This window comes from Podarcis raffonei, chromosome 14, assembly GCF_027172205.1.
Source record: "Podarcis raffonei isolate rPodRaf1 chromosome 14, rPodRaf1.pri, whole genome shotgun sequence".
Classification (NCBI taxonomy): Eukaryota; Metazoa; Chordata; class Lepidosauria; order Squamata; family Lacertidae; genus Podarcis; species Podarcis raffonei.
The window spans coordinates 36,387,426-36,411,705 of NC_070615.1; the positions used below are offsets into that span (position 1 = coordinate 36,387,426).

The following is a 24,280-nucleotide window of genomic DNA, read 5'->3' on the forward strand; positions in this document are numbered from 1 at the left end:
CTTTTTGTCCTCCACCCCACTGTTTCATGCTCCTATATGGCTCTCAGATCTTTGGGGGAGGCTTTTACTTCAGTTCCACCACCATGGGAAGGGGCCTTCTAGGTAGCTGCTCGCTTCTCTTGGATCAGCCTATATTTTGTTACGATTAAACAGAATATTTGTTGTGTATGCTAATCTTGGCATGCAATATCACAGATTATATAAAAGTCAAAGTAGCACTTTTCAGCAAGATACATTGGTCATAAGCTTCCAAGGATGATGAAATTCAGAGCTGGTCTGTAGGATCACCGAAAGTTAGGGAATGTCGGACAGTTTGTACATACTGTTGCACATATTGTTGCAGTTTTTCTCCTGATTTTTTTTTTGTTATCTTGGTTTGTTGAATTTTTTCCAGCTTGTATGTGTAGGAATGTTTTTCCAGCTTGTATGTGTAGGAATGTTTTTCCAGCTTGTATGTGTAGGAATGTTGAGCACCCACAATAGCCATTACAGAACATGGCAGCTATTGCTGTATCTCAGCTCCAAAATAGGAACTGGAGAGTTACTGTTACTTATCTGTGTAACCATTACATGCCCGACTGTAGATACTTGTGTTTCAGTGTTTATCTATACCATCTATTTTAAGATTTAATTGGTAACCCAGGAGAAATAAATCTGTGCCGTGGAATTGCTCACACAGATGCTGTAGTGCATAGTTTGTGTGCTGCTGGATTACGTTTATTTCGGTATAAAGAGAATAGCTATAGATATTAATAGGTTTCTTTTAATGAGCTTTTCCTTGCCTCTCAATCTTCAGAGACTCAGTAGTGATTGTGAATCACACTGGTAGATGGCATTTTGGATCATCTCAAGATGGTTGGAGACAGACTGAAGCCTTTTAACACAGTGCTTTTTCTTTATAGCTAATTTATTTAATACAGTATGCTTAACAATATACAAGCCCAGTGTTGCCATTTTAAAATCCAAAAAGTTGGTCTACTTCAGTGAGCTTTCATGTGTTTCAGGTATTTTTTTTCTTCCTGCCACAACATAATCCACCCCTACGAAAACTCTTGGGGTCGTCTTCCTAGTTAGCTTCTGTCCATTAAAGCAGAGAAAAACTTGTTATAGGCACAACTTCCATCTTCTTTGATGTAGACCACTGTTTCTCTTCTTCTCATGGGCTTCCATAACCTTCACTGGTTTTTTTTTAATTACAGCTTGGGATACAAAATTAACATGATTACTCAAGGGACCTGAAGTTCTAGTACTTTGCAAGGATACAGTTTGCTAAATATTTATGTATTTCATCACAGTTTATTTTTGAATTGGAGTACATGATTCAAACAAGAAATCATTCATCAACCTTTGGTCTCTCATCTTTGAAAGTGTGTGCACTGATCCTGCTATTCTTTTGTAACCTATAATATATATTTTTTTTCCTGATGGGCCACCAAACAAAATATGTCCTATTTTAACAAGAGAGTGATTGTGTCAAGTGAGGAAATGACATTTAGCTTTGGTTGCTTGATTGAGCTGCTTAGGCTTTGCATATTAAACCACAAGAAGCTTTAACTCTGCTCTTTGATGGAGGCTTTTCCTCATGGTTTGTTGTCTCATGTTTTTTGCATCACTCAATTGCAGTCTAGAAGATGCAAATCATGGGATGGGATAAAAATGATGTGGCTGAAATGCACATGCTCTTTCAAATGTGCTTATTCTGATTTACCTTGTTTTAGGTAATAATTTTTGGGGTGGAGAAACACAGGTAGGGCAAAGGGTAGAGTGGTGTTACCAAAGTAATACTTGTGAACTGCCCTGAGACCTGTGGCTATAAGGTGTTATATAAATAAAATAGTGATGATGATAATAATGAGGATAATAATAATAATTAAAAAAGTAATAATAATAATAATGAAAAGGCTTCTGTTGTGGCCATCACTTATCACATTCATTCTGGCTGAAATAAAATTGACTTTGCAGAATCTTTTTTAAGCTGTGCCTCTCAGCAATACTGCTTTAACGGGAGACAAGTCATAATTATACCCATAGGTACATGCCACCAGCAGTTCATGAATGATATTTTGAGAGAAGGGAGGGAAAGGGGTGGAGCTCTTCCTGCTCCAAAAAACTCCATGAAATTTATTGGTGTCTTTTGTTCCCCACTTCAGAGAGCACTTTTTAGGAATTGCCTAAGAACGTGGGTACCGTTAGAAGCTACACAGTACAATGTATTAAACATTGTGACATTGTATGTAGTACTACTCATCTTAATTGTAAATTATTTTGCAGTATTGCAAAGGAGGTGTGCATTTCCTGCAATGTTGTTTCCCCATATCTGAAGACCAAACGAGATGTGATGACTTCCGTGTTTGCTTTTTGTTTACTAAACAGCAATTACAGGGATGGAGGTAGATTTGGGATCAGACCTGTGCTGCTGTTTGACCACAGGGGGAAGGCCTCTATTGGAACTAATTGTAGCTTTATTTCTTGGGCAAAATGCAGCTGTGGTGGTGGGGGGGTTGGGCATCTAAATCAGGATCATAGCAGGGTAAAAGAGCCAATTTATTTCCCCCTGTCTCAAGCTGTGATCCTGATCAAGATGATCCCTTGCTGGTATTTAGTAAACAAAACCAAGGCTGTAAGGGGTTAATCATATGCTTACTATTATTTCTATTCGGCGAGAGAGAGACAGAGAGAATTTAAATGATAGTCTTTTGTTCTGATAATGAGTGACAGTTTTTGCTAAATGTAAATTGCAAAGTAGTCCTAAAACAGAGTTATGGCTGTCTTAAACCCCTTGGGTGAAATTTATAAAATGGAGTTACTTTAAAAGAATTAGTTGTATTTCTCAAATACTATTTGGTTTGGAAGAAAGTATTGTGTTTGGCATAAGATTAGATGTGACTGAAGGCCATATTCTGTAACTATCTTGAAAGATTGTCTTACAGTGATGTTGTCCTCAGGACCATATAATTAACAAGATTATGTGTTAGGGATAGCAGTCTATAAACTGGTGATGTTAAGAAACCTGGTAAATGCTTAATGTGTAGTTATTTTTTCATTTATATCCCACCATACCTCCAAGGAGGTCCAAATGGTGTAAATGGTTCTCAGCCATATTTTATCCTGACAACAACCCTGTGAGGAAGGTTAGATTGAGAGAACCTGGCTGACCAAGGTCAGTTAGATGTACCTCATGGTTGAGTTTCCTGGTTTCCTGGGTTGTAGTCCAATACTCTAGCCACTACACCACGCTGATTTTGAGTATTAGATTTTTTTGGCTTTGTTAGAATGGACTGGATGCCCTTGGAGAAAGGACCTTTAATGTACCATTCTGGCAATAGCACATTATAGAAAGTATAATTAAGAATGAGTTTTGGGCTGCCCCATTGCTCTTCTGCATCCGTTCCATCATTGTGTGCCAGCTTCAGTTTAAGCCACAGTTTGCTGTTGCATTTGGACTTGGAAACTGTGGTTTAAAGTCAGCTTACTATGCTCTATGCTAAGAGCTCTTATTAGATCTTGTGACTGGAGGAGATTTTTCTAATGTGGCTTTGCAAAAAGAAAGGGGAAAGAGGTTGAATAAAGCAGATGAGTAAAGTTTCCCCTTTATTAGAGAAGTCACACTCTCAGTGTGCTGAAAAGTTTCTGTGGGAAGTGCAATCCAATCCATTTTTTAAAAAAATAATTTTTATTAACCGGCCAATCACATCAAATTAAATCACATCACATAAATTCCGAATTACAAAGCCGAATTTTAAATTTTGTTGGGGGGACCCATATTTCAAGATCCGAAGGGGGATTCTGATCATCTTCTTGCTGCTGCGTTAATGTCCAAATCAGTCCAAATCAGTCCAAACAGAGTTCATAATTCTATCCAATCTTATCTTGCTGTTTCCACATCACATCTTGTTCATATATTTTCTCTTCTTTCTTTATGATCTCTTCTGATAGTCTCCTTAAGCCGATAAACACCGATAATAATAATAATCCTGTGTGAATTTTCCGTTCTTCCAATCCTCAAATCCAGATGGTTTCCATATATCATCTCCTTCATAGATAACATCGCTCTTTCCATCATAATCTCGCAAAACTGTCGCTCTTAAGTCCCTCTGAGGAGTTTAACCCACAATATATAAACAGCTCTATTTCTCTCTTTCTCCTCCCAGACTCAAGACCATCGACAGAACTTCCCAATATGGTGATGGCATTTTTAACTGCGTCATTCCAAAGCTCTTATACATTCCACGCTCTTCTTAAAACATGCTTTGGTTCGAAAGTTTATCTCCACACAGCCTTAAATCCACAGCTTAAGTCCTTAAAACGACATTTCTGACTTGTGAGGGGAGGGGATTCTTGTTTAATCACATAAGGAAAGAAAGGAAAGTTTTTTTCCCCTCCCCCATCAGTCATTTGCCATACCGTGTCTTGGCGTATCTTCTCATGTTTTATTCTTGTCTTGTTTTATCAGAGATCTCTTCCGCTAGCAGTCTTTATTCCCCCTCCTTCCTTGAAATATGTGCATTCCTTCATTCAAATTGTTTCTTTTGAAGTTCTTGCAGCTAGTGGCGCGAATCAGGGATGGCGTCCAGGAGTGCCGAAATCCCACAGGAGGGCTTTGTGCCTAGTGCCCCCATCCCCACAAATTCGGGGGTGGTATAGGGCACAGCAGGCAAGGGCAGTCCCCCCACCCTCCTGGGGGGGGGTTAGGGAGGCTAATTACTCCCATCATAGCCTCCAAATTACCTCGTGTGGGTTGGAGAGATGTTATTGTCAGCCATCTTCCGATGCGCCCCCTAGTGGCCCCCAGTGCAATCCAATCCAATATCCTAATGCTAATTGGATTTTTCTAATTAGGAGTGATGCCTTCAGTATTGTGATTCTGGGAGCAATCCTTATATTTAATATTTTATATATTTATATCCCTCGTATTATGATACCTCTTTACAGGGGGATTGCAAAAAAATTAAATGATGCAAACAATAAAATAGCATAAAATGCAGAGACATGTGAAAGAAAAGGAAATAACTTTTCATTTGTGTATTGTTTTCCAAGGGGAAATGGGCAACCATTTCAGATAATGAAAATTGTAAATGTCACTGTTTCATACACAATTTAGTAACTTTCATGAAGGAGTAGTGTGCAGAGTGGATTCACCATAAATTCACAGAGGGTTGTATCCAGTGCTTTGCCAGGGTGGCACCATTGGCACAATGGGACTTCTGCTTTCTTCCCTGCCTGGTCCCCCCAGGGAGGGTCCCCCAGTCCTATGAAGTTGATGGGCAGAGCAGGAGGGATAGAAGAAGAAAAGGAACTTCTGTTGCACTCATTGTAGTCTTATGCGCCACCAACAGAGCTGCAGTGTTGGATGTGGCCCAGAGTTTGTGAGTGTTGCCTAATTACAAGCACTCAGCTCATAATGCACACTCCATAGATTTGGACATATGGTAGAGCAGCCACTTAAAGTCAGAGAGCTACTTTGCTGAAAGTTGACAGCTCACCTTTTGTCCAGAAATTGATTCTTGCCCTTGCAACTGAAGGTTGTGTGAACTGGCCCTTAATTAACAGACAAGAAATGTGCTATTCATAGGTAGTACGCACTTTGAGAGAAGTGGTGTGTGCAATGTAGATTTACAGAAAGATATCATTGGAAAATAAGATTTGACTAAGCCAAAGCAGAAGCCAGTAGAGCTTATTCTTACTTTAGTTTAAATGGATTAGTAGGAGATTTGATAGAGATCAGTAAGCAGAAAACTTCACACTGCTTTGATGAAATATTTTAAATTGGGGTTAAAATATAAATGGTTTAGTTTAGTTTAGATTAGTTAGATTTATGTATTGCTTCACAAATTGAAAGGATGCCTAGAAAGCAGGTAAAATTCCACATGTATTTGGTGTATATAAACCCTTTTCATGGGAGGAGGTCCATGGCATGTTCCTGAGTGTCCAGACAATGATTCCTAATGTGACACCCTGTGGATTCCTATCTGTGGCTACATATTTCAATGCTTTCGCTAGCCAGAGGCTGTGCTGAAAAACATTTTTTTCATCCGACCATTCCCATATTCTGAATGCTTGCTATGTGGGAAACAGCTTTGTGTGTGTTTTGCTTTGCATTATTGGCATGGATGAATTTGAGTTTGATTTATTGAGGCATGTCATATTTATTTAGTGAGTTTTTGGTGAATACCAGCCAGTTTGGATGTTACTTTCATTAGGCAGTTGTGGTTTTAGCTGATAAGCGATGTGAAAGCTGTGGTCTGAGAGAAAAGCTAAGGGAATGATTGATAGACTCTGTACTTGAAACATGAAAACTTGAGTGCTGAAGGTGGTAACTCATCACCAGCTGAACAAAGTGAGAGTAAGAAATTATAAGGTGTATCTGTTCCACAGAATAAACATATAGGTGTTTATTTAATTTTATTTCCATTTTGGCTAATGGATGAAGAATAAACATGTCCTGTTCATTACCCTTGAGTCAAAGTAAATTAACAAGGGAGGAGAGGGCAGACTTTTTTGACAAGAGTTGGAGCACCGTATTTGGATTTTTCATGCATGTTTAAGTCCTGAGCAATGGGCAATTAGCTGTGTAAATACTTTCTGGAGAAACTGCACTATGGTGGTGACAATCTGAACAAATTCACTCATCATTTATTTTAAAATGCAAATTACAGTACAAATTTAAGACGTGAGAGGATTGAAAGGCTGATCCTGTAGACGGGCACTAGGCTACATTTAGAGAGCTGAATATGCAGTGTCTGCACTTATGTGGTTCTGCAGATTTGCTCTGAACCCAGAATATAGTTTAAAGGCTCCTGAGACCATCACCTTGCTGAAGCTAAGCAGGCCTGGGGTGCTGTCAGTGTCTGGATGGGCAACTGCCTAGAAACATCACTCATGCTGCCTTGGACTCCATAACAGAAGAAAGCTTGGGATATAAATGTTAAAAAATTAAAAAATTAAAACCATTACAAAGTGCTATATCATGGAAACTAGAATGTGTATTAAAATATATATATTCTAAATGCAGTAGTGGTGAAATTTGAAAGCCTGGGTCTGTATTCAGTAATTAATAAAAAAGTAGCAGCAGTCTAAGATTTATATATTGAGTTAGATTATTTCCTTGCTACCTGGGTAAGCAAGGATAGAACGTCAATAATAGATTTGGATTTTGGGGTGTAGAGGTAGAGAACCCTTCCCTTTCATTAAACTTACAAATCCTATAATTCTTTATAATTGGTTATCTAGCTGGGGCTGATGGAAGTTGGAGTCCAACAAAATCTGGATGGCCACAGGTTTTCAACTCCTGTCTTGAGGCCCTTTTTAATTCCACAGTTCTGTTCTGTACAATATCTTCAAATTAACTTGAATTTTAAGTGCTGGAGTGGTCAGGCTGCTTCTTTGTACTGTAATAAGCTACAGTACAGCCTGCATAGAATTTAATGTTTTGAACTTGGTGTGTTGGGTATGTTTCCACCCACCTGTTATTTGAAAGCAAACACCTGCCTACAGTAAAAAACAACAGCTGCCTCATATACCCTGAGAGTAGCACCCATCCCACTTGTCCGCTTTGATAGGCTAGCTGTTCAAAGTACAGAGAGTCTGAGGTTCCACTTTTCTTGAGGCCCTCAAGCGCTCTACCTGCCCCCTTGAGAGTCTCCTCCTGAGGTCTGATAAAGCCAGATCACAGAGTCACAGCCTGTATTGTACTGTGTCCAGGATGAAGGAGATCCTGAAAGGGAACGTTCGAGTACTTTTCTCTTTTCCCTAGGCTAATTGAGAGAAGCAGCAATCACTTTGCTTTGTGGTCCTCTACTGCTAGTTTATGTAAACTGAAGTTTGAGACAGACCAGTTTATCTCTCTTTTATAAACAAACTTGTTTTAATATATTGCTTCTGAACACTTAACAATCACATAAACTGTAATTTGTGGCCCATATTTCATCTACTCATTCAAATATTTGAATAGATTAGGGAAGCACCTTATTAGTTATGCAGAAAATTTAGCATGACTCTTTAGAGCTTATTTGATTCCTCAAACTGTTCATTCCACTTCTGTTATTTCTAAAAGGAAAGCTTTATACTGGCCAGTTTTAAGTTGTATTGGAGTAGTTGACTTTTTAGATGCACAAGGTATGAGATCCATAGGGGGTCCATAGGTCAAAAACCAGAATAGGTCAGAAAGGCAATGAAGTGCTTTCATTAGACCATAGAACATCAGTGCATTAAAATTATTTTTGCCTGTTCTCTGGTGGAGAAAAGTTATTTCATTTTACACCATGACACTCTGAGCAATCTTCTGGGGTCATTCTGCTTAGGAAATTGTGATAATCAAGGATGTGAAGGCACAAATTACTGTCAACAGTGGTTGCTGAAAATATATTGGATTCTATTTGTATCTCATGCTTCTTTCATAGAGTTGAGAGTGGCATAAGTAGTGTTCCCTCTTTTTAGATCATTCCATGATTTTAGTTCCCTTTTTTGCTATTTAATGAGATGATAGTTTTCATGTGTGTTCCACATATGTAAACGAAGGTTTCCATAATACGATTGTCAAGACCATAATTAATAATTGTTACTTCTCACTTAAAAACAGCTTACTTAAGAATTCTACTTGTCTCTTTGCTCATTGGGGAAATATGTAAAATCTAGATATGATGTATTGAAAGTGTTTGTCTGAAACCCTCCTCTATAATGTGATATGAATACTGAGCCTGTAAGCATAATTTTATGGTGTGTCCACACAAGCATTTTTCCTGTGTCAGTTGGCACTGATAAGGAAGAAGGTAGTAGCTGTAATCCCAGACTATTGCTATTTGGCTTTTGTGGACAGCACAGCTACTCCTGAGCCTGCTACTATCTGTCTATGCTATACTGAGAGTGGGGGGAAGCATATGGGTTAACTTCTAGTGGGGAAAACAGTTCTAAGAGGCCTGTTTAAAAATGACTTCCATGATTTATTTATTTGTTGGATTTATTTATATCACACTTTTTCTCCCAGGAGCTCAAGGTTGTGTATATGATTCTTTCCCTCTTTCTTTATCCCCCAGAGTGGGACGCGGGTGGTGCTGTGGTCCAAACCACTGAGCCTCTTGGGCTTGCCAATCGGAAGGTTGGTGATTTGAATCCCCACAACGGAGTGAGCTCCTGTTGCTCTGTCCCAGCTCCTTTGAATATATTGGGAGCAGCATCCACTGAGGTTGTAGACTAAAGGGTGGATTGAAGTGGATGTCCTGTTGTCAGGGGATGGGACTTCTGTGCTTTGCATGACTTCATCGTCTTCATATGGTGCTTGGTTTGTGTCCCCATGCCCCATCTTTTTTGAAAGCCCTCTCAGTCCCATGTTTTGCCCTCTTTTTAGCCCCTCTCCTAGTCAAGCTCTTATTACAAGCGAAATTAGATGTGGTCAATACAGGAGACTGAGAGGTAAAACTGTGCACCCTGATGCATTGTCACTTCATCCCAGCATCGGTGCCATTACAGAGTATTGCTAGGTTATCTCCTAGAAACAGGCAGCTGGCATGAGACATGACAAAGCGGGGGGCGGGGGAAGGGAAATGTGATTGTACTGGAGGATATGATTTCTGTGCACAGAAGTACTGTGTTTCTCCATGTTGCCATGTAGCTTCTGGCTGGGTCATGTCAGAGTTTCTAACTTATTTTACTAGGGAAATTCCAAAAGAAACCAATGTTTTTGGGGGGCATTTTTTTGCTAGCTAAAGAGAATACCAATTATGAATTGATTATTCTTTTGTGTTCATCATCATACTTAATATATTGAGATAGAAATATCAACTGCTAAGCTTTCTTCCATTGATGTATACATAATTGCATTTGTGTGAAGAGAGTTCTGGCCGTGACGACAACTTTGTGAGATAGCTATCTTTTGGGTAATTAGTTATCTCATGATCTTATCATGATCTTATCAGTATATCGCGAATAAGCAAATGTTGCGCAGTTTAAATTAATAGATGGATCTTTAAGAAACAGTCTTTATTAGTACCTGGCTGCATTGCTTACTGCTGCTGATCCTCAGTTCAAGAATCGAGAGGTGACAGTGTCCAATAGGTGAAAGTACAACTCCAGCTATATGGGAAGAGACTGTACAGTTCATTTCAAGCTGCTTTCAGACATCTCTTTTGAATGAGTGTTAGAGATGAAAGAATTCCAGTGGTCTCAATTTAAATATTATTAAGAATCAAACTTTCTGATTTGTTTGGGTCTTAGGCCATTGCTAAAAGGATGTTATAGACAAGCAAATGCCCGTTAGTTTAATTCAATAAAACTACTATCCATCAACTAATTATAATGTACAATAGAAAAGGTGGAAGGAGTTCTTGAGGAGGAAGTAGCCTTTGATATGTGTTACTCTTTCCACACTCCAAAACTATAGAGATGAGTTTTGAATGTTTGTCTGGTTTGCATTTAATGAGACAACTAAATAAATCTGAAAAGTTGCTCCAGAGTAGTTGAATGGAAAGATTTAATTATGAGTGAAAATTCAGTGAAGTACAATTAGTCCACTTTGCATTTAGGGGTGGCTGACCTGTGACCTTCCAGTTTTAGTTAGACTTCAGCTCCCATCAGTCCCAACCAGCATGGTCAATGGTCAAAGATAACAGAAATTTTAGGTAATTTCTATGGGTCTACTATGACTAAAACTTAGTTGAATACCATGCAGAAAAATCTAGGACTGGTGTCTGCCGGGTATCAAGTTACGGAGTACAGTCTTCTACATGACTGAGTGATCTCAAAATGCACATACTGTAATGGATCACTTATTTGAAAGCACTAGCACTTTCATGTAAAATATCCATCCAGGATTTTTGATAAGGGGATGATTCTAAAGAAAAGTAATTTACCAGTGGATATTTTAATGGCACACTGACTCTGAACTGCACCATAAGCCACTCTGAATGTTAGAGCGGCCCCATATCCAGTGGAATATTTTGTAATGGAATTTTAGGATGAATTACTGGTACTTGACATTTGTCATGAAGTCCACAGTGGATTATACTCTGACAACACCTGCTGCATGTATAGGTGCATCCTGCACTTAATTCTGGCTTGTGCTGAAGGTGGAAAAGTAAGCCTGCAGCTCTCTTTACACTTACCTGAGAGCTCTTGCCTTAAGTGGGTCACCAAAATAAATCTGGGAGGCTTTGGTTTTTCTGGTTGTTTAGAATAGCCAGGCATATGTCCAAATTAGCTCAAGGCCAAACGAGGCATGACACAGCCACATCAGTTGAAAATTAATAATACCAGGCTTGAGGCTGCAATATTTTTCAGAATTGCATTATATGGGGAAGTGAGAGTTGTAGCCTATCCTTCCCACTGCAGCCCTGAAGGAAATGCTCTCCCTCTAAAAAAGTTGTAGTCCCAGTGGCGTAGCGTGGGGGGTGCAGGGGGGGCTGGCCACACCGGGCGCAACATCTGGGGGGGGCGCTCTCACTCGCAGCTCTCTGCCCCTACCTGGCTCACTCACTCTCTCTCACTGCAGTGCTGGCTGTGCAAATCTGATTTGAGCCGCCGGGTCGTCGCCCACTGTGGAGGGGGGGGGGTGACAGGCGTGCAGTGCGGTTGGGGGTTGAAATTACTTGCCTTGCCCCGGGTGCTGACAACCCATGCTACGCCACTGTGTAGTCCAGCAACATATTTAGGGCTGCAGGTTGCTCATCCCTACATTAATATGCTCAAACTGTCTTGCCCCAGTGAGCAACCTGGCTGCTGCAATAGTTTCTTTACCGTTTTCAGAGGCAGCCCTATGTATAATGTGTTGCAGTAATCTAACCTAGAAGTTACCAGAGCATAGACAACAGTAGTTAGGCTGTCCCTGTCCAAAAGGGGTGCAGTCGGGCCACCAGCCAAAGTTGATGGAAGGCATTCTGTGCCACTGAGGCTACTTAAGCCTCAAATGACAGCAATGGGTCCAGAAGTACCCCCAAGTATCTAGAGGTACCCCAAGTCTCTCCAGGTACCTGCTTCTTCAGAGGGAGTGTAACCCCATCAAGAACAGGCCACCTTCCATCCATCTGGCCTAGGGAACCATCCACCAACAGTGCCTCAGACTTACATGGATTGAGCTTCAGTTTGTTGGCTCTAATCCAGTCCACTACCAAGGCAAGAAAATGGTTCAGTGCATTCACTGCTTCACCTGCAGATTTAAAGGAGTAGCACTGTATGTCATCAGCATATCAGCTATGTGTGACAGCATACTCCAATCATCCAGATAACCCCACTCAGGGGTTTTATGTAGATGATAAACAGCATAGGGGATAAAATCACATCCTGAGGAACCTTACATTAAAGGCACCATGGGGCTGAAGAATACTCCCCAAGAAACACCCTCTGGAAACATCCATCCAAGTAGGCCTGGAACTACTGCAAAGTGGTGCCACCCATTCCTAACTCGGACAGCTGCTCCAGAAAGATACCATGGTCAATGGTATCAAAAGCTGCTGAGAGGTCAATGAGGTCTCTCTTCCAACAGAAGTCTTCATATAGGGTGACCAAAGCATATTCTGTGCCAAAACTGGGCCAAAACTCTGATTGAAAGGGATCTAAAAGATCTGGTCCACAACCACCTGCTGAAGAACCTTGCTCAAGAAGGGGAGATTAGTAGCTGGTTGGTCCTTACTTAGATTTTCCAAAGCCAGGGAGGGTTTCTTGAGGAGTGGTTTTACCACTGCCTCCTCCAAGCAGGCAGGCACTACCCCTTCTCAGAAGGAGGCATTAATCATCTCCCCAGCCCAGTCAGTTATCCCATCCCTGCTAGTTTTTATCAGTCAAGAGGGGCAAGGATCTAGGGCACAAGTGGTTTGTCTGATCTAAACACCTTATCCATCCTATATACTGTATTTGGAACTTAAAATAATTATCGAACTCAAAATGTTTGTATACTGTGGCCATTCTTTTAATATTGGCAAGCACCCCTTCATGTCATAGCTTTGATTCCCAAGCAGCAAATACATCTGGGCAAAATTTAGTAGCAATACAATCTTCCATACCCTCATGGTTTGCTCAGCAGGTAGGAATTGATAATGACTAGTTAATAACTTTAGGTGGAATAATTTTTAAAATCCTTGTCAAACATTGATTATGAGGTCCACAGCTGAAAAAGCAAAACAACAGTTATTTATAGGCCTTGGTGCATTTGGTGGTTGATTATACCTGACCTTTGTGCAATCTTCATGTACTCTCCTTGAGGGCCTTTGCTAGTAGAATGTCACCACCTGCAGCAAGGCTGTGTGGTAGGTATGCTTTTGGGAGGGATTTGCAGATGCTGGGTGACTCTTTTGCCTTCTACAAGGAATTAAAAATCACAATATTTGCCCATCTAGCCCAGTCCCTCCCTCTGCTGTGCCTCTCTTGATTGTAGCATCTGATGCTATGCTTTACTTTTTTTTCCTTAATGGAGATGTTTCATGTGTTTCTAAATATCATCTAGTTTGGCGAGAGAGAGAGAGAAAGAGAGATAAAGAAAGAAAGCACAGATCTGCAAATCCCCAGAGAATATATTCCACTGTCAGAACTGGAAAGCAAAATAGACCAAAAAAAAATTGTGAAATAATAATTGAGACTGGGCTCCATGCTTCTTCATGTATCCCTTGTTCTTTACTTCATCCTTAATAAATCATTGCCTGCAGCTGAGCAGATCAAAACATCAGTTCCCCAGAAGTGTGAGTTCTTTTCTCTGACTCCAGTGATGGTTATCTGTAAGCAGCGGTGTAGTGGTCCAGGGTTGCAGGGAGTGAAAGACCCATTGTTATTTCTGCAGCAGAGTCCCTGCTTCCAGTATCCCAGAGCTGCCCAATCAGCATGACAGAAGAGTTTTTTGGCCTTGGAAAATAAGACTTCTCGCCTTTTCTGTTAAGTGGAGCCAATCCAAGTGAAAGGAGGTGAATCAGTCATTAAGGATTGGCTTTTTGGGTCTCTGTGTGCCTTTGGGGCTAAAGTCAAACTATTGGAGAGTTACAGTGCCTGTTGTGGCTGTAGAGACTGATATGGGAGAAACAGCATAATATTTAGCCACCCTAGAATCTTGGAAGCATAGAATTGTAGAGTTGGAAGGTACTCCAAGTGCCATCTAGTCCAACTCTCTGCAATGCAGAAATCTCATACATACAGACGGCCATCTAACATCTCTTAGCTGCCAGAAATTTCTTACTGAAGTTAAGCTGGAATCCACATTTTGAATTGAAAGGAGTAAAAAAAGAAACATAAAATGCACCTGATTGTCTGGGAATGTCTGTAAAAAAGGCTCAGTAAAGATCTTTGCAGCTAGCTTGCCTCCCCCTTTCGGAATCTCCCTGACTTACCGTACCTTCCAGAAGCAGTGACTGGTGGCGGTGGCAGGGTGAAATGGAAGGCTTATCTTTGTATTTTCATTGGCATGAGATTTATTGGATTTGTAGTTCTGAGTGGTCCAGGATCTTTACTAAAGGCCCTGAAATCCTGTTTTGTGCCAATAGCTTTGGTAAAGCTTTTCAGTGTAATGAAAATATAAATGAGTAGCGCCCCCCTCTTTGCCCCTTCATCTTGTTACTATTTCTTGAATGTAAGTTCTGGAGATGGTGGTGGGGTTTGCTCATGATGAACATGGCTAAATTCAAAGGGGTTTTGGAATATGGAGTAAAAACTGTTTTCAACTCAAGGTGGGTCTTGTGTTCTGAACTCACCCAATTTCAAAAATCTGCTACTTCACTAGTAGGAATAAAAAATGTAATCATAGGCACATCTGATTGCAATCTCTTTCTTTTCTCCTTTTAAAGGTCATTAGACAGAAAGCCACAGAGACCTGTACTAGGAAAGTCAAGGACTCTTCCCAGCATTCCTCAGTCCCCAATCATAAACCGCGTTCCACTTCTAGATTCAAAATTGTACAAGAAAGATATGCCAGAACAGAAGCATTACAGAAATCACTCTGCCCCTGACTGTCAAAAAGGATGTACAGTGCCCTCTACAGGTAAGTTTCAATAAATGTAAGTAATCCTGTATACTTTGTTTTTATTATTAATTCAATTTATGTTCTGCCAAAGGTTTGGGAAAAGCTTCAGGACAGCTCTTTTGTAGCCGCCTTTTCAGGAGACTCCTTAAATCATGCGTAGGCAAACTAAGGCCCGGGGGCTGGATCCGGCCCAACCTCCTTCTAAATCTGGCCCACGGACGGTCTTGGAATCAGAGTGTTTTTACATGAGTAGAATGTGTCATTTTATTTAAAATGCATCTCTGGGTTATTTGAGGGGCATAGGAATTCATTCAGTTTCCCACCCCAAAATATAGTCCGCCCCCCTCCCCAAGGTCTGAGGGACAGTGGACCGGCCCCCTGCTGAAAAAAATTGCTTATTCTGGCCTTAAATCATTAAGAAACATGGTTCTAAACATTTTCTAGTTAAAAACTACCTGTATTACAAATGCACCTCCATTTTCAGTTTCTTTTTTCTCTGTGTGTCAGAGTTGTTGCTTGCCCCATGTGTCTCAGCAGGCAGTGCAGTGTACCTCCGGGGGCGAAGTCAAACCACTGGAAAATCACAGTGCTTGCTGTGGCTGCAGAGACGGATAACTTGTAACTGTTGCCTCCCGTGAAGGTCCTGGACTGCTCAGACAATAAGACCACCCTCTTGGTCTTGCTGATGTGGTCCAAATGAAAGCAGAGCAATACATTTGGCACCAGCTTGACTGTAGGAGTTGCTGGAAGGAGGAGACAAGGCGCCATCCAACTGTTTTAGGCCTGGTTGGTGCTGATTTTATTACTGGATTGTTTAAGAAGACATGTAATTGGTGATGTGTTAGCCAGGGCATTTGAGTACCCCCTAGTTTTTAGTGTTTATTCTTGGTTTTTTGTGTGAGAAGATAAACGAGTGTAATTTTTTCTGCCATTTGCGAAGTTGGGTTGGGGGAATCAGATTGGGGGGTTTGGAATAAGTAGGTTACTTTTGGGAGGGTGATCATTTTGATCATGGCTATTTTGTCTGAGAAGCTGAAGTTGGTGTTGTTCCATTTTCTCAAGTCTTTGTTGATTTGTCACCACAGGAGGTTGTAATTGTGGAGGTACGGTTTGTTGAGGTTTCTCGTTATTTGTACCCCATGGTATCTGAACTTGGTGTGGCAGAGTTTTACCTTAGTGATGTTGGTGAATTCTTTTTGGATATTTGAGGGTGTGTGTGTTGAAACACATAGCCTCAAATACCTGACACCATTGCAAATGTGTTGGGTTCTTTGTTTAGGGCAGCTACTGTGTTTATGGGGTCTGGCGTGACATCAGGTCACCTGCAAAAAGCCCTAATTTATAGGTTCTGCCTTTTGTTTCCACTCCCTTGATGTCTGTTGCTGCTCAGATTCAGATTGCTAGGGGTTTCAGAGGAAGGGAGACAGTGGACATCCTTGTTTTGTGCCTCTTCGGATAGCTATGGTATTAGAGTCCACACTGTTAGTCCTGCATTATGCTGAGGCTTGGGAGTAAATTTGTTTGAGGGTTTTTAAGAACTTGGGACCAAATTTCATTTTGGTTAGTACTGCTAGTAGGCATTTCCATTCTAAGTAATCAAAGGCTTTGAGGATGTCTAGGCGCATAATTGTCAGTGGGAGTTTTGTTGTTTTGCTGTGTTTGATTATATTCAGTAGTTTCCTAATAGGGTCTGTTATATTGCGAACAGGGATGAAGCCAGTCTGGTCTGGGGCTATTAATTTGTGTAGAATTTTTTTTAGGCTGTTAGCCAAGATTGATGTGAATATATTGTAGTCTTGGTTTATTAATGATATCAGGCGGCATGATTTTACTTTGAGGCTGTCTTCGAGTGGTTTTGGGATAGATACTATTTTAGAGGAGGTCCAGGTTTTAGGAATGGGGCCCTCTTTTATGATGTCATTAAATAGACAGGTCATGTAGGGCATCAGGGGTTCTTTGAATTTCTTGTAGAATTCTTCTGTAAAGCCGTCTGGCCCTGGGGCTTTGTGTGGTTTCAGTTTTTTGAGGACCGTATCTATTTCCTCTGGGGTGATAGGACTGTCAATGAATTTCTGTTCCTCATCAGTTAAGGTTGGCATGGTCAGCCCTGTTAGGAATTTTCTGATTTCCTCTTCAGGTGGGTTAGGTTGGAATAAAATTCCGCAAATTCTGAGTTTATTTCTTTGTTATGTTGCCGTCTTTTTTAGTGATGCAGTGAATTCTTATTTTGGTTGATTTTGCATTGCTTTGTAACGATTTGTTGGGTCTCTGGACCGTAATAAAGATTGATGATGATGGTCGTTTTTCCTATGCCTGTTTGCTAATAGTCTGAAGTTTTTCCCTCCAGACTCGTAAAAGTGTTGTTTTGAATATAGAATATTGATCATTGTTTTGTTGATTTCTAGTGAGTTGAGTTCCCTCCTTTTTTGTTCTATAGGTTTAAGGAGTCCTTGGCTCATGTTTGTAGCGTGATGAGAGAGTTGTGATGTCTTGTTCTGTTTTGCTAATTTTTGACCGCTTTCATGGTGTTCCAAAGGAGAGGGGTTGTTATTTTGTCTACATCATTTGCTTTGAAATAGTTTTGGAGAGTTTTTGTGAGACTCTCTCAAATTAGTTTATTTGTGATTAGGATGGGACTGAAGGGATCATGATCGGGTGGTTTGTGTTTCTGAAGGACCATGATAGGGTGGTTTGTGTTTCTGGCTGCCAGTGGCACCCCTCTGATGGCAGGGGAAGGGTCCTCACAGTGCCTGTCTTCTCCTGGTGTGATAACCTTTGCACAGCTCTCCGTTGGGCCTCTGCCTGCTTCCCTTGTGCCAGTTACCAGAGAGGTTGGATCACGGCCTCTGCAGCTATCATTGGTAGCAGCTGTGGGAAACTTCTCCACCTGAGACCCTAAAGAGCTTCTGGTAGTTAAACTGTTGTAGACTAGATAGAACACCAGCTCCTTATATTTGTGCAGCGTGTTCTGTGCTAAGAGGTTTCAATTTTTAATGGACCTTTTTTGAGTCTTTTCTCATAAAAATATTTATTGCCTTTTGTATGCATGTTCTTCTTTCTCAGACTGTTTTTTTTTTTTTTGGTCCATAGAATGTTCACTTAACTCTGCACCCTCATTTTGACCTCGTTTCATGCTAGCAAAAAGATAGGTGATATACTGCTTGCACCCTCATCTTACAGCTACTGACAAGGGTTTACATTACCTGTGTGAGTACACACACCAATAATATTTATTCATCTAGGCAGTACACCTAGGCAGTACACACTTAATAAAGGACGAGAAAAACATGCTGTTCATGCTGGCATCTTCACTCCAGGAAGGAAACACAGTTGCTTAAATTAATGGAAACATGGTTTTTATCCTTCGGAGGAAAATGTTGACAAGAAGTGGAAATCTTGTAGCAAAAGTGTTAATTTTGGATCCTTATTTGATGGCTATGGGTCCTTTTCTCTCTCTTACTCCTCTGTCCTAGGAGAAGCATGGCAGCTGGAAGATGATTGTGCTGAATCTGTGAGGGAACCTGCCCCTCAGCCAAGGCTGTGCACTGCCATGGACGAGGCGCCTTTCAGATCCTTGAGAACTCGGTCCTTCTACATGAGGAAGAGCCTTTCAGTGGACAACCACTTAAGTGCCCTCAGCTATTCTATCCACCCCACAGAAACCAAGACAGAGCGGGTCAAAACAAAACTTCGAAGGCAATTTGTGAGTACCAAATGGCTTATTTCCCACATTTATTGAAAGGCTTGCAGTCCATGCATTTTCAAAATTTGCACCACTGTTAGTTATTCCTGCAAACAGCTTGCATACTCTACTGAAACTGATGGTGCAGTATATCAGAAACAGGTCTGTGCAGAGTTTGTCTGAGGCCTGGGGAGGGAGTTTTGTTAGAATAAAGTTATAAACTCTAAGCTTAGCCCTCTGAGGCGCAGGATGAGTGTACCTGACTGCCCCCCCCCATTGGCCCGTTCAGAAGTATTGAAACTTACTTATTGATCTGATATTCAGTATCTTCATGTAGCTCCCTACCATCTACATTGTTAAAGCATATAACTTTGGCATCTGAAATATGCTCTGCTTGAGTTGGGTAAATGTGTGCACATATTGTGCATATATGCACTCATCTAACTTTCCTTTCAGCTTTGAAAACTGCTGTTGAAACCCTGCATTTGTCACAAGAAAATAAGAAGACTTTTCCATTTGTTGTCACCAATTTTAATCCTTCCCAAAATTTGACTGAAAAATTTTGAACCAGAAATCTTGCAGCAGTAGAATAACAGTTCACATCAGTACATAAGTGGTAAAGAGACTTCAAAACACAAGTATATCTATGAGAGATAAATATCCAGGTTGACTTGAACAGAACCGTATATGGGGGAAACCTAGAATAGAAATGGGTGCTTTTAAGCCAAAATTGCAGAAGCAATCCAGTTACTGGAGGAAGCGTGAAAGAGATGCATGGGAAGAGTTGTGGTTTGCAACTCAAATTTCAGTATCAGTAATGTATCTGGTTTTAGGAAGGGATGAGTTTGAAATTGTAGCCCCACAGTCTGTGTGTTGAAGGGTAATGAATAATGAACAGCAATAAGCTTCTTGTTTCCCAATCTGTAGCAGAATTTATGTCACATAAATTTAGGAGAACAGATGAAAAAGCCAAGCACAAGAGAGGTGCCATGTCAAAAGAATAGCAGAAGTGGGATACTTGCTTCTAGTATCTAAAAACTATAGACTCAAGGTCACCAGAAGAAAGAAAGCAATTCAAAAACAATGAAGGATTGTAGGTGGTGCACATTTTAGAATTTTGATTCCCTAACATTGTAGATTGTCTTACATAAACAAAATGTTTAAAGGATTTTCACTTACTTGAAAGGGGAAAATATTTCATAAGACCTTTTTTTCAGTTTGTCAGTTTAATTCCAAAGAGCCCATTCCATGTTGCTTTCCAGGACTTCACTTCTCTAGATGTGAGTAAGGGAAGGATCACCTGTCTCCTTTAAAAGTAGTCCTTATTCCCTAAGATAGACAGGCTAATAATTTAAGCGGGCTACCTCCAGCAAGTAGGGGTTGTAAAGACCAAAATAGGCTTGCTCATAGCAGCAAAACTACTGATTTACAGGGTTACTTTGGAAGAAAGCTGTAAACATTTTTTCAAATGTATTATTTTGAGTCTAATAGGAGATAGCACTGGAGCAGAAATAACAGATGGAACACAGTTTGTAAACTAGGATGTTATTAAAATTTAATGGGTTCATTTACCACTTTCTGAGAGACACCTGATCTGAAGAGTGATATGCTCATTTCCTTACCTCATTACCAGTTTCAGGATTGTAATGAAGGGATCGAGTGTAATGAAGGGATCCACTGATAGACAATGCTTCCATAGATAGACTTTCCATTTTGTATGCAAGTACATGAAAATAATCAGAAACAATGAGAGGAAACCAGGAGCAGTTGTTACAAACCTGTAATGTTAGAGGGCAAGGAGAAAGGCAGTAGTGACAAAACTATTTGCCTGTTTTTCCACAATGCGTTGCCGGGGTCTTTACCCCCATTCTATTTGATATTAGATAGTTTTTCTGCCTGGTACATAACTCTGCTGCTGTTTAAATTTCCATTTTGCTTGGGTCTGACTGCTCTTTTTTGGGTACTTTGGTGGGTCTCTAAAAATCTTGGTTTCATTTTTCCGCAATGACAATGCTAGTCATGGATTATTCTGATATAAAATATAGAACTCTGCTGTGACAATTCGATGGATTCTGATTTAAGACCCTGGTTCTTCAAATTGCAAGTGAAAAAAACCACAGTTGAATGAAAGCAGCCATATTTGATACCATCATTTGTGGTGAGAAGCAGAAAGCATCAAAAGGATTTCTGATGATTAGAGTGAGTCAGTTTTGCTTTGGGGTAAGAAACCGACTGCCAGTTTCTTTTGTTGTTTTATCCTACACTAGAGGTTGGGAAGGCATTTTCATTTTGCTTAGATTTTCTGGTGGCTTTTTTCCTTTTCCCACTTAAAATATGTGGTCTAGTTTGCTTGAGTGAGTTATCTGGATGTATTTGTACACCTGCAGTGTACTTGTTCTTTGTTCCTCTGGCATGCTGTGGTTTAGACAGTGTAGATTAGTTTATGGGAAATTGTGGTGAAGGTGGATAAATGCTTCACTTTTGCAAACAAAACCTTTGACCACATGGTCTCATTGTACTTTCTTGTCCTGTGGTTCTAAGATGTTATATCTCTGGCTTTGTAGATAGCCCAGAGTTTTAAGAAATGAAAAGATGAGGCTAAACCTGAAAAGGCTAAACCTGAGATCATTTAAGCCTTTTTCAGCTTTCAAAACACCTTACCAAAAAAATAAATTGAAAGCATAGTCTGTAGTGACGGCAATAATGGCTTTGTAATATTGCTACAGGGGCAAACAAAAGGATGCAGCCCAGGTGTGCAGATGGTAAACTGCATTGGCGTGCTTTAGTGGTAACTGGGATACAGGCACATTTCTCTTTACAGTTTCTATGATTTGTTCAAGTCCCCACCATCTTGGCTTACAACAAATAGAAAGAGCTCCTGAGTGTGCTACTCGGAAAACTGGCAGAGAGATCCCTTTAGGAATTTCAATTCTAAGCTTCCAGAAAGCAGTACAGATACTGATCTCCCTCTACCCACTTTCCTGCATATTTCCTTCTGAAGAAAGGAAGGTTTTCCTCCTTCCACTGTCTCTCAGGCTTACAGAGATATTTGTTAATACTGATAGTGATGTATGGTGCATCATCCTTCTGACAGTGGCACCCTGTAATCTTGATTGGTAAGTAGATAGATGGTCCTTCCATATTCATGATTCTATTATTATGCTCTTATTGCCACGGGATGCCTAGAGGGCACATCACGTTAAACTAGAAATACTACTACTACTACTGCTACTACTACTACTACTACTACTAATTGATTTTATTTTATTTCTCACAATGAGAGCATCCTGACTTCAGAGATAAAACTCTAGTGCCACCTAGTGACTGAACTATTTAATGACACTATCAGCATGCTTCAGGCTTCTGATAATCTTGGTGTTTTTTTCTAGAACCCTAATGGTTAATTGATATCTATTTTGTAAAGCTACAAGATTCATGTGCCTCATGATGCAGCAGGTTTAGGGCACCTGCGCAGATACGGCGCTTCAGGTTGTGGGCTTTTCACGTTGCGAATAGGCCTCCGGAATGGATCCCGTTCGTGACCAGAGGTACCACTGTACCACTGAAGAAAAAGCTTACTTTGGAGCTCACAGAGCAAACACAACCTTTTTTTTGCACCCTTGAGATTTCCTCTTCCTCTCAGTTCTTGAAATCAGTCTGAGTCTTGGAGTACCTTTTAACATAAAAATACCAGAGTAGGCTAATCAGTCTATTTAAGAGTGTATAGAGTTGTCAGGCAATCACCTGTTTGAGCACTTGGGTCAGGAATCTATTTAATAATTAGTTTATTTACTTATTAATAGTTGCTCCATAATTCTCTAGGCTGCTCACAAAGCGAGAAAAAGGGATGTTGCAACTGGCTTATAGTTGTTTACATGTTCTGGGGACAGGCTAGGTTTCTTCAAGTGTGGTCTGATTACTGCTTCACTTTAAAGAGGCTGTTACCACCTGCTCTGCCAAGAAGGAATTTAAAACTTATTGGTGTTTTCTTTTCTTTGTCCCTGAGATGAACCTATTCAACTAATTAGACTTTTCCATCAAGAAGGGCAGGTGGGGTGTGTGTGTGTGTGTGTGTGTACTAGCACTTGTATTGTGAACTAGTACTTCTATTATTTATTTGTTTATTAAAATTTATATATTGCTTTGATTGCAGGAAAAAACCTCAAAGCAGATTATAAAAAAGTAACACTTGTAGAAGTATACCTGATTTTTCTATTATGGTATCATATCTCTAACATTGGGTATCTTTTCCCAATTTCTTTCCAAACATTTCTGTTTTATTTTTGTGTGAATATAGCTGTCTCTTTAGTATCTGGGATTCATTTGGCTTTGACTGTTACTTCTGTGAGGAATGTTTGAGACTGTAAGATAGTAACAAAGAAGTTTAACAAGAGTTAGAAGGACAAAATATACTGCCACAGCTTCCCACACAGTGTGCAATTGATATTAGACATGGGAACAAATTATTTCAAGCTACTTTTAAGGGAAATTGTGACTGCAGATAGCAGTCATAAACTCCAATGTATATCCCCATAGACTTATAACACTGTAGTGAGCTGCATATTAATGGCATTCTTTCTACAGTTAAAATAAAATGGAAATATTTTATTAAACTAACACAAGCAAGGATATACATACAGCTTAGCAACATTAGACTCTTGATAAATTTGAGCTACCCACAGGCTCTTATTAGAAATTTCAAAATCCTTTATTTTATTTTAACATCCTAGGTACCTTTCCCCCCCCCCATAAATATGTATTGTTTTTACTAAGGTATACTAATCGAACCACAGAATAATTTGGGAGCTTCTAATGATTCTGAGCTTTTAAAATTATTATTTTATTTAAAGACAACATCTCTTCTGTCTCGCAGCTTAAGGATTTACACCAGAAGTTTCTTGGACTACAGTACCCACCTACTGAACTGGAAAAAGGAAAAAACCAGATCAGCAGGGTCCTAGGAATAGTTACAGGACTAGCCCCTAGGAATAGTTACAACATGCACCTGATGATGTGGCCTATAGCCCACAAAAGCTAATGCCATAATAAATCTTGTTGGCCTTTAAGATACTACAAAACTCTTTTTTCGTTGTTACAAAAGATCAATACTACTATCCCTCTGGAAGTTACCTTCAGTGAAAACATCTTCACATGTGCAAATGCAGGTTGAAAGTGTTTCAGTTTGACCCTGGTGTGGGGTAGAGAACTAGTATAGACAGTGTCTGTAGTTGACTAGATTGAAATGAATTTCTTCCAATTCGGTTTGAAAATGTAGGAAGTAGCATTGGCAATTATATTTGAACTGTTAAGACATTTATCAAGAATGACAGAAAGAGGAACAAAAGACATTCAGCTGTGGTCTCTCACTATGTGCAAAGCACCCAACAGGTTACAGTGATTCTAGGTATTGCCATGGTGGATAATTCTGCATTATCTTTCTAAGCTTCCAGCAATAGGACTGGCTTGTGTGACAGTCCTTTTTCAGCATGTGTGCTTTTGTCATTGTCAACTCCACAGTCCTGTAGGCTGATAAAGCTTCAATGCCTTTGAAATATCCAGGTTTAACTGGCTTATAGGATAAACAAACAGCTTGATACCAGTGATCAAACTGAGATTGGACTATTTTTAGCAGCATCTTTGTCTAGTCTCCCAGGTGTAATATAGAATGT

General features: G+C 40.1%; 1 protein-coding gene across 9 annotated transcripts in view; it reads left to right on the plus strand.

Annotated features, from left to right (window-relative positions):
• The window catches only part of LOC128401994 (ankyrin repeat and fibronectin type-III domain-containing protein 1-like), a 315,884-nt gene that overhangs the window by 49,202 nt on the left and 242,402 nt on the right, over positions 1-24,280 (plus strand). For 7 of the 9 annotated variants that reach the window (XM_053365682.1, XM_053365690.1, XM_053365687.1 and 4 more), the window contains 2 exons: positions 14,754-14,947; positions 18,403-18,632. In XM_053365682.1, the coding sequence (XP_053221657.1) occupies positions 14,754-14,947; positions 18,403-18,632 (424 nt within the window). Of the gene's footprint in view, positions 1-13,759; positions 13,881-14,753; positions 14,948-15,614; positions 15,716-18,402; positions 18,633-24,280 lie in introns of those variants that run through there. The other 2 variants (XM_053365689.1, XM_053365691.1) reach the window with 2 other exon arrangements.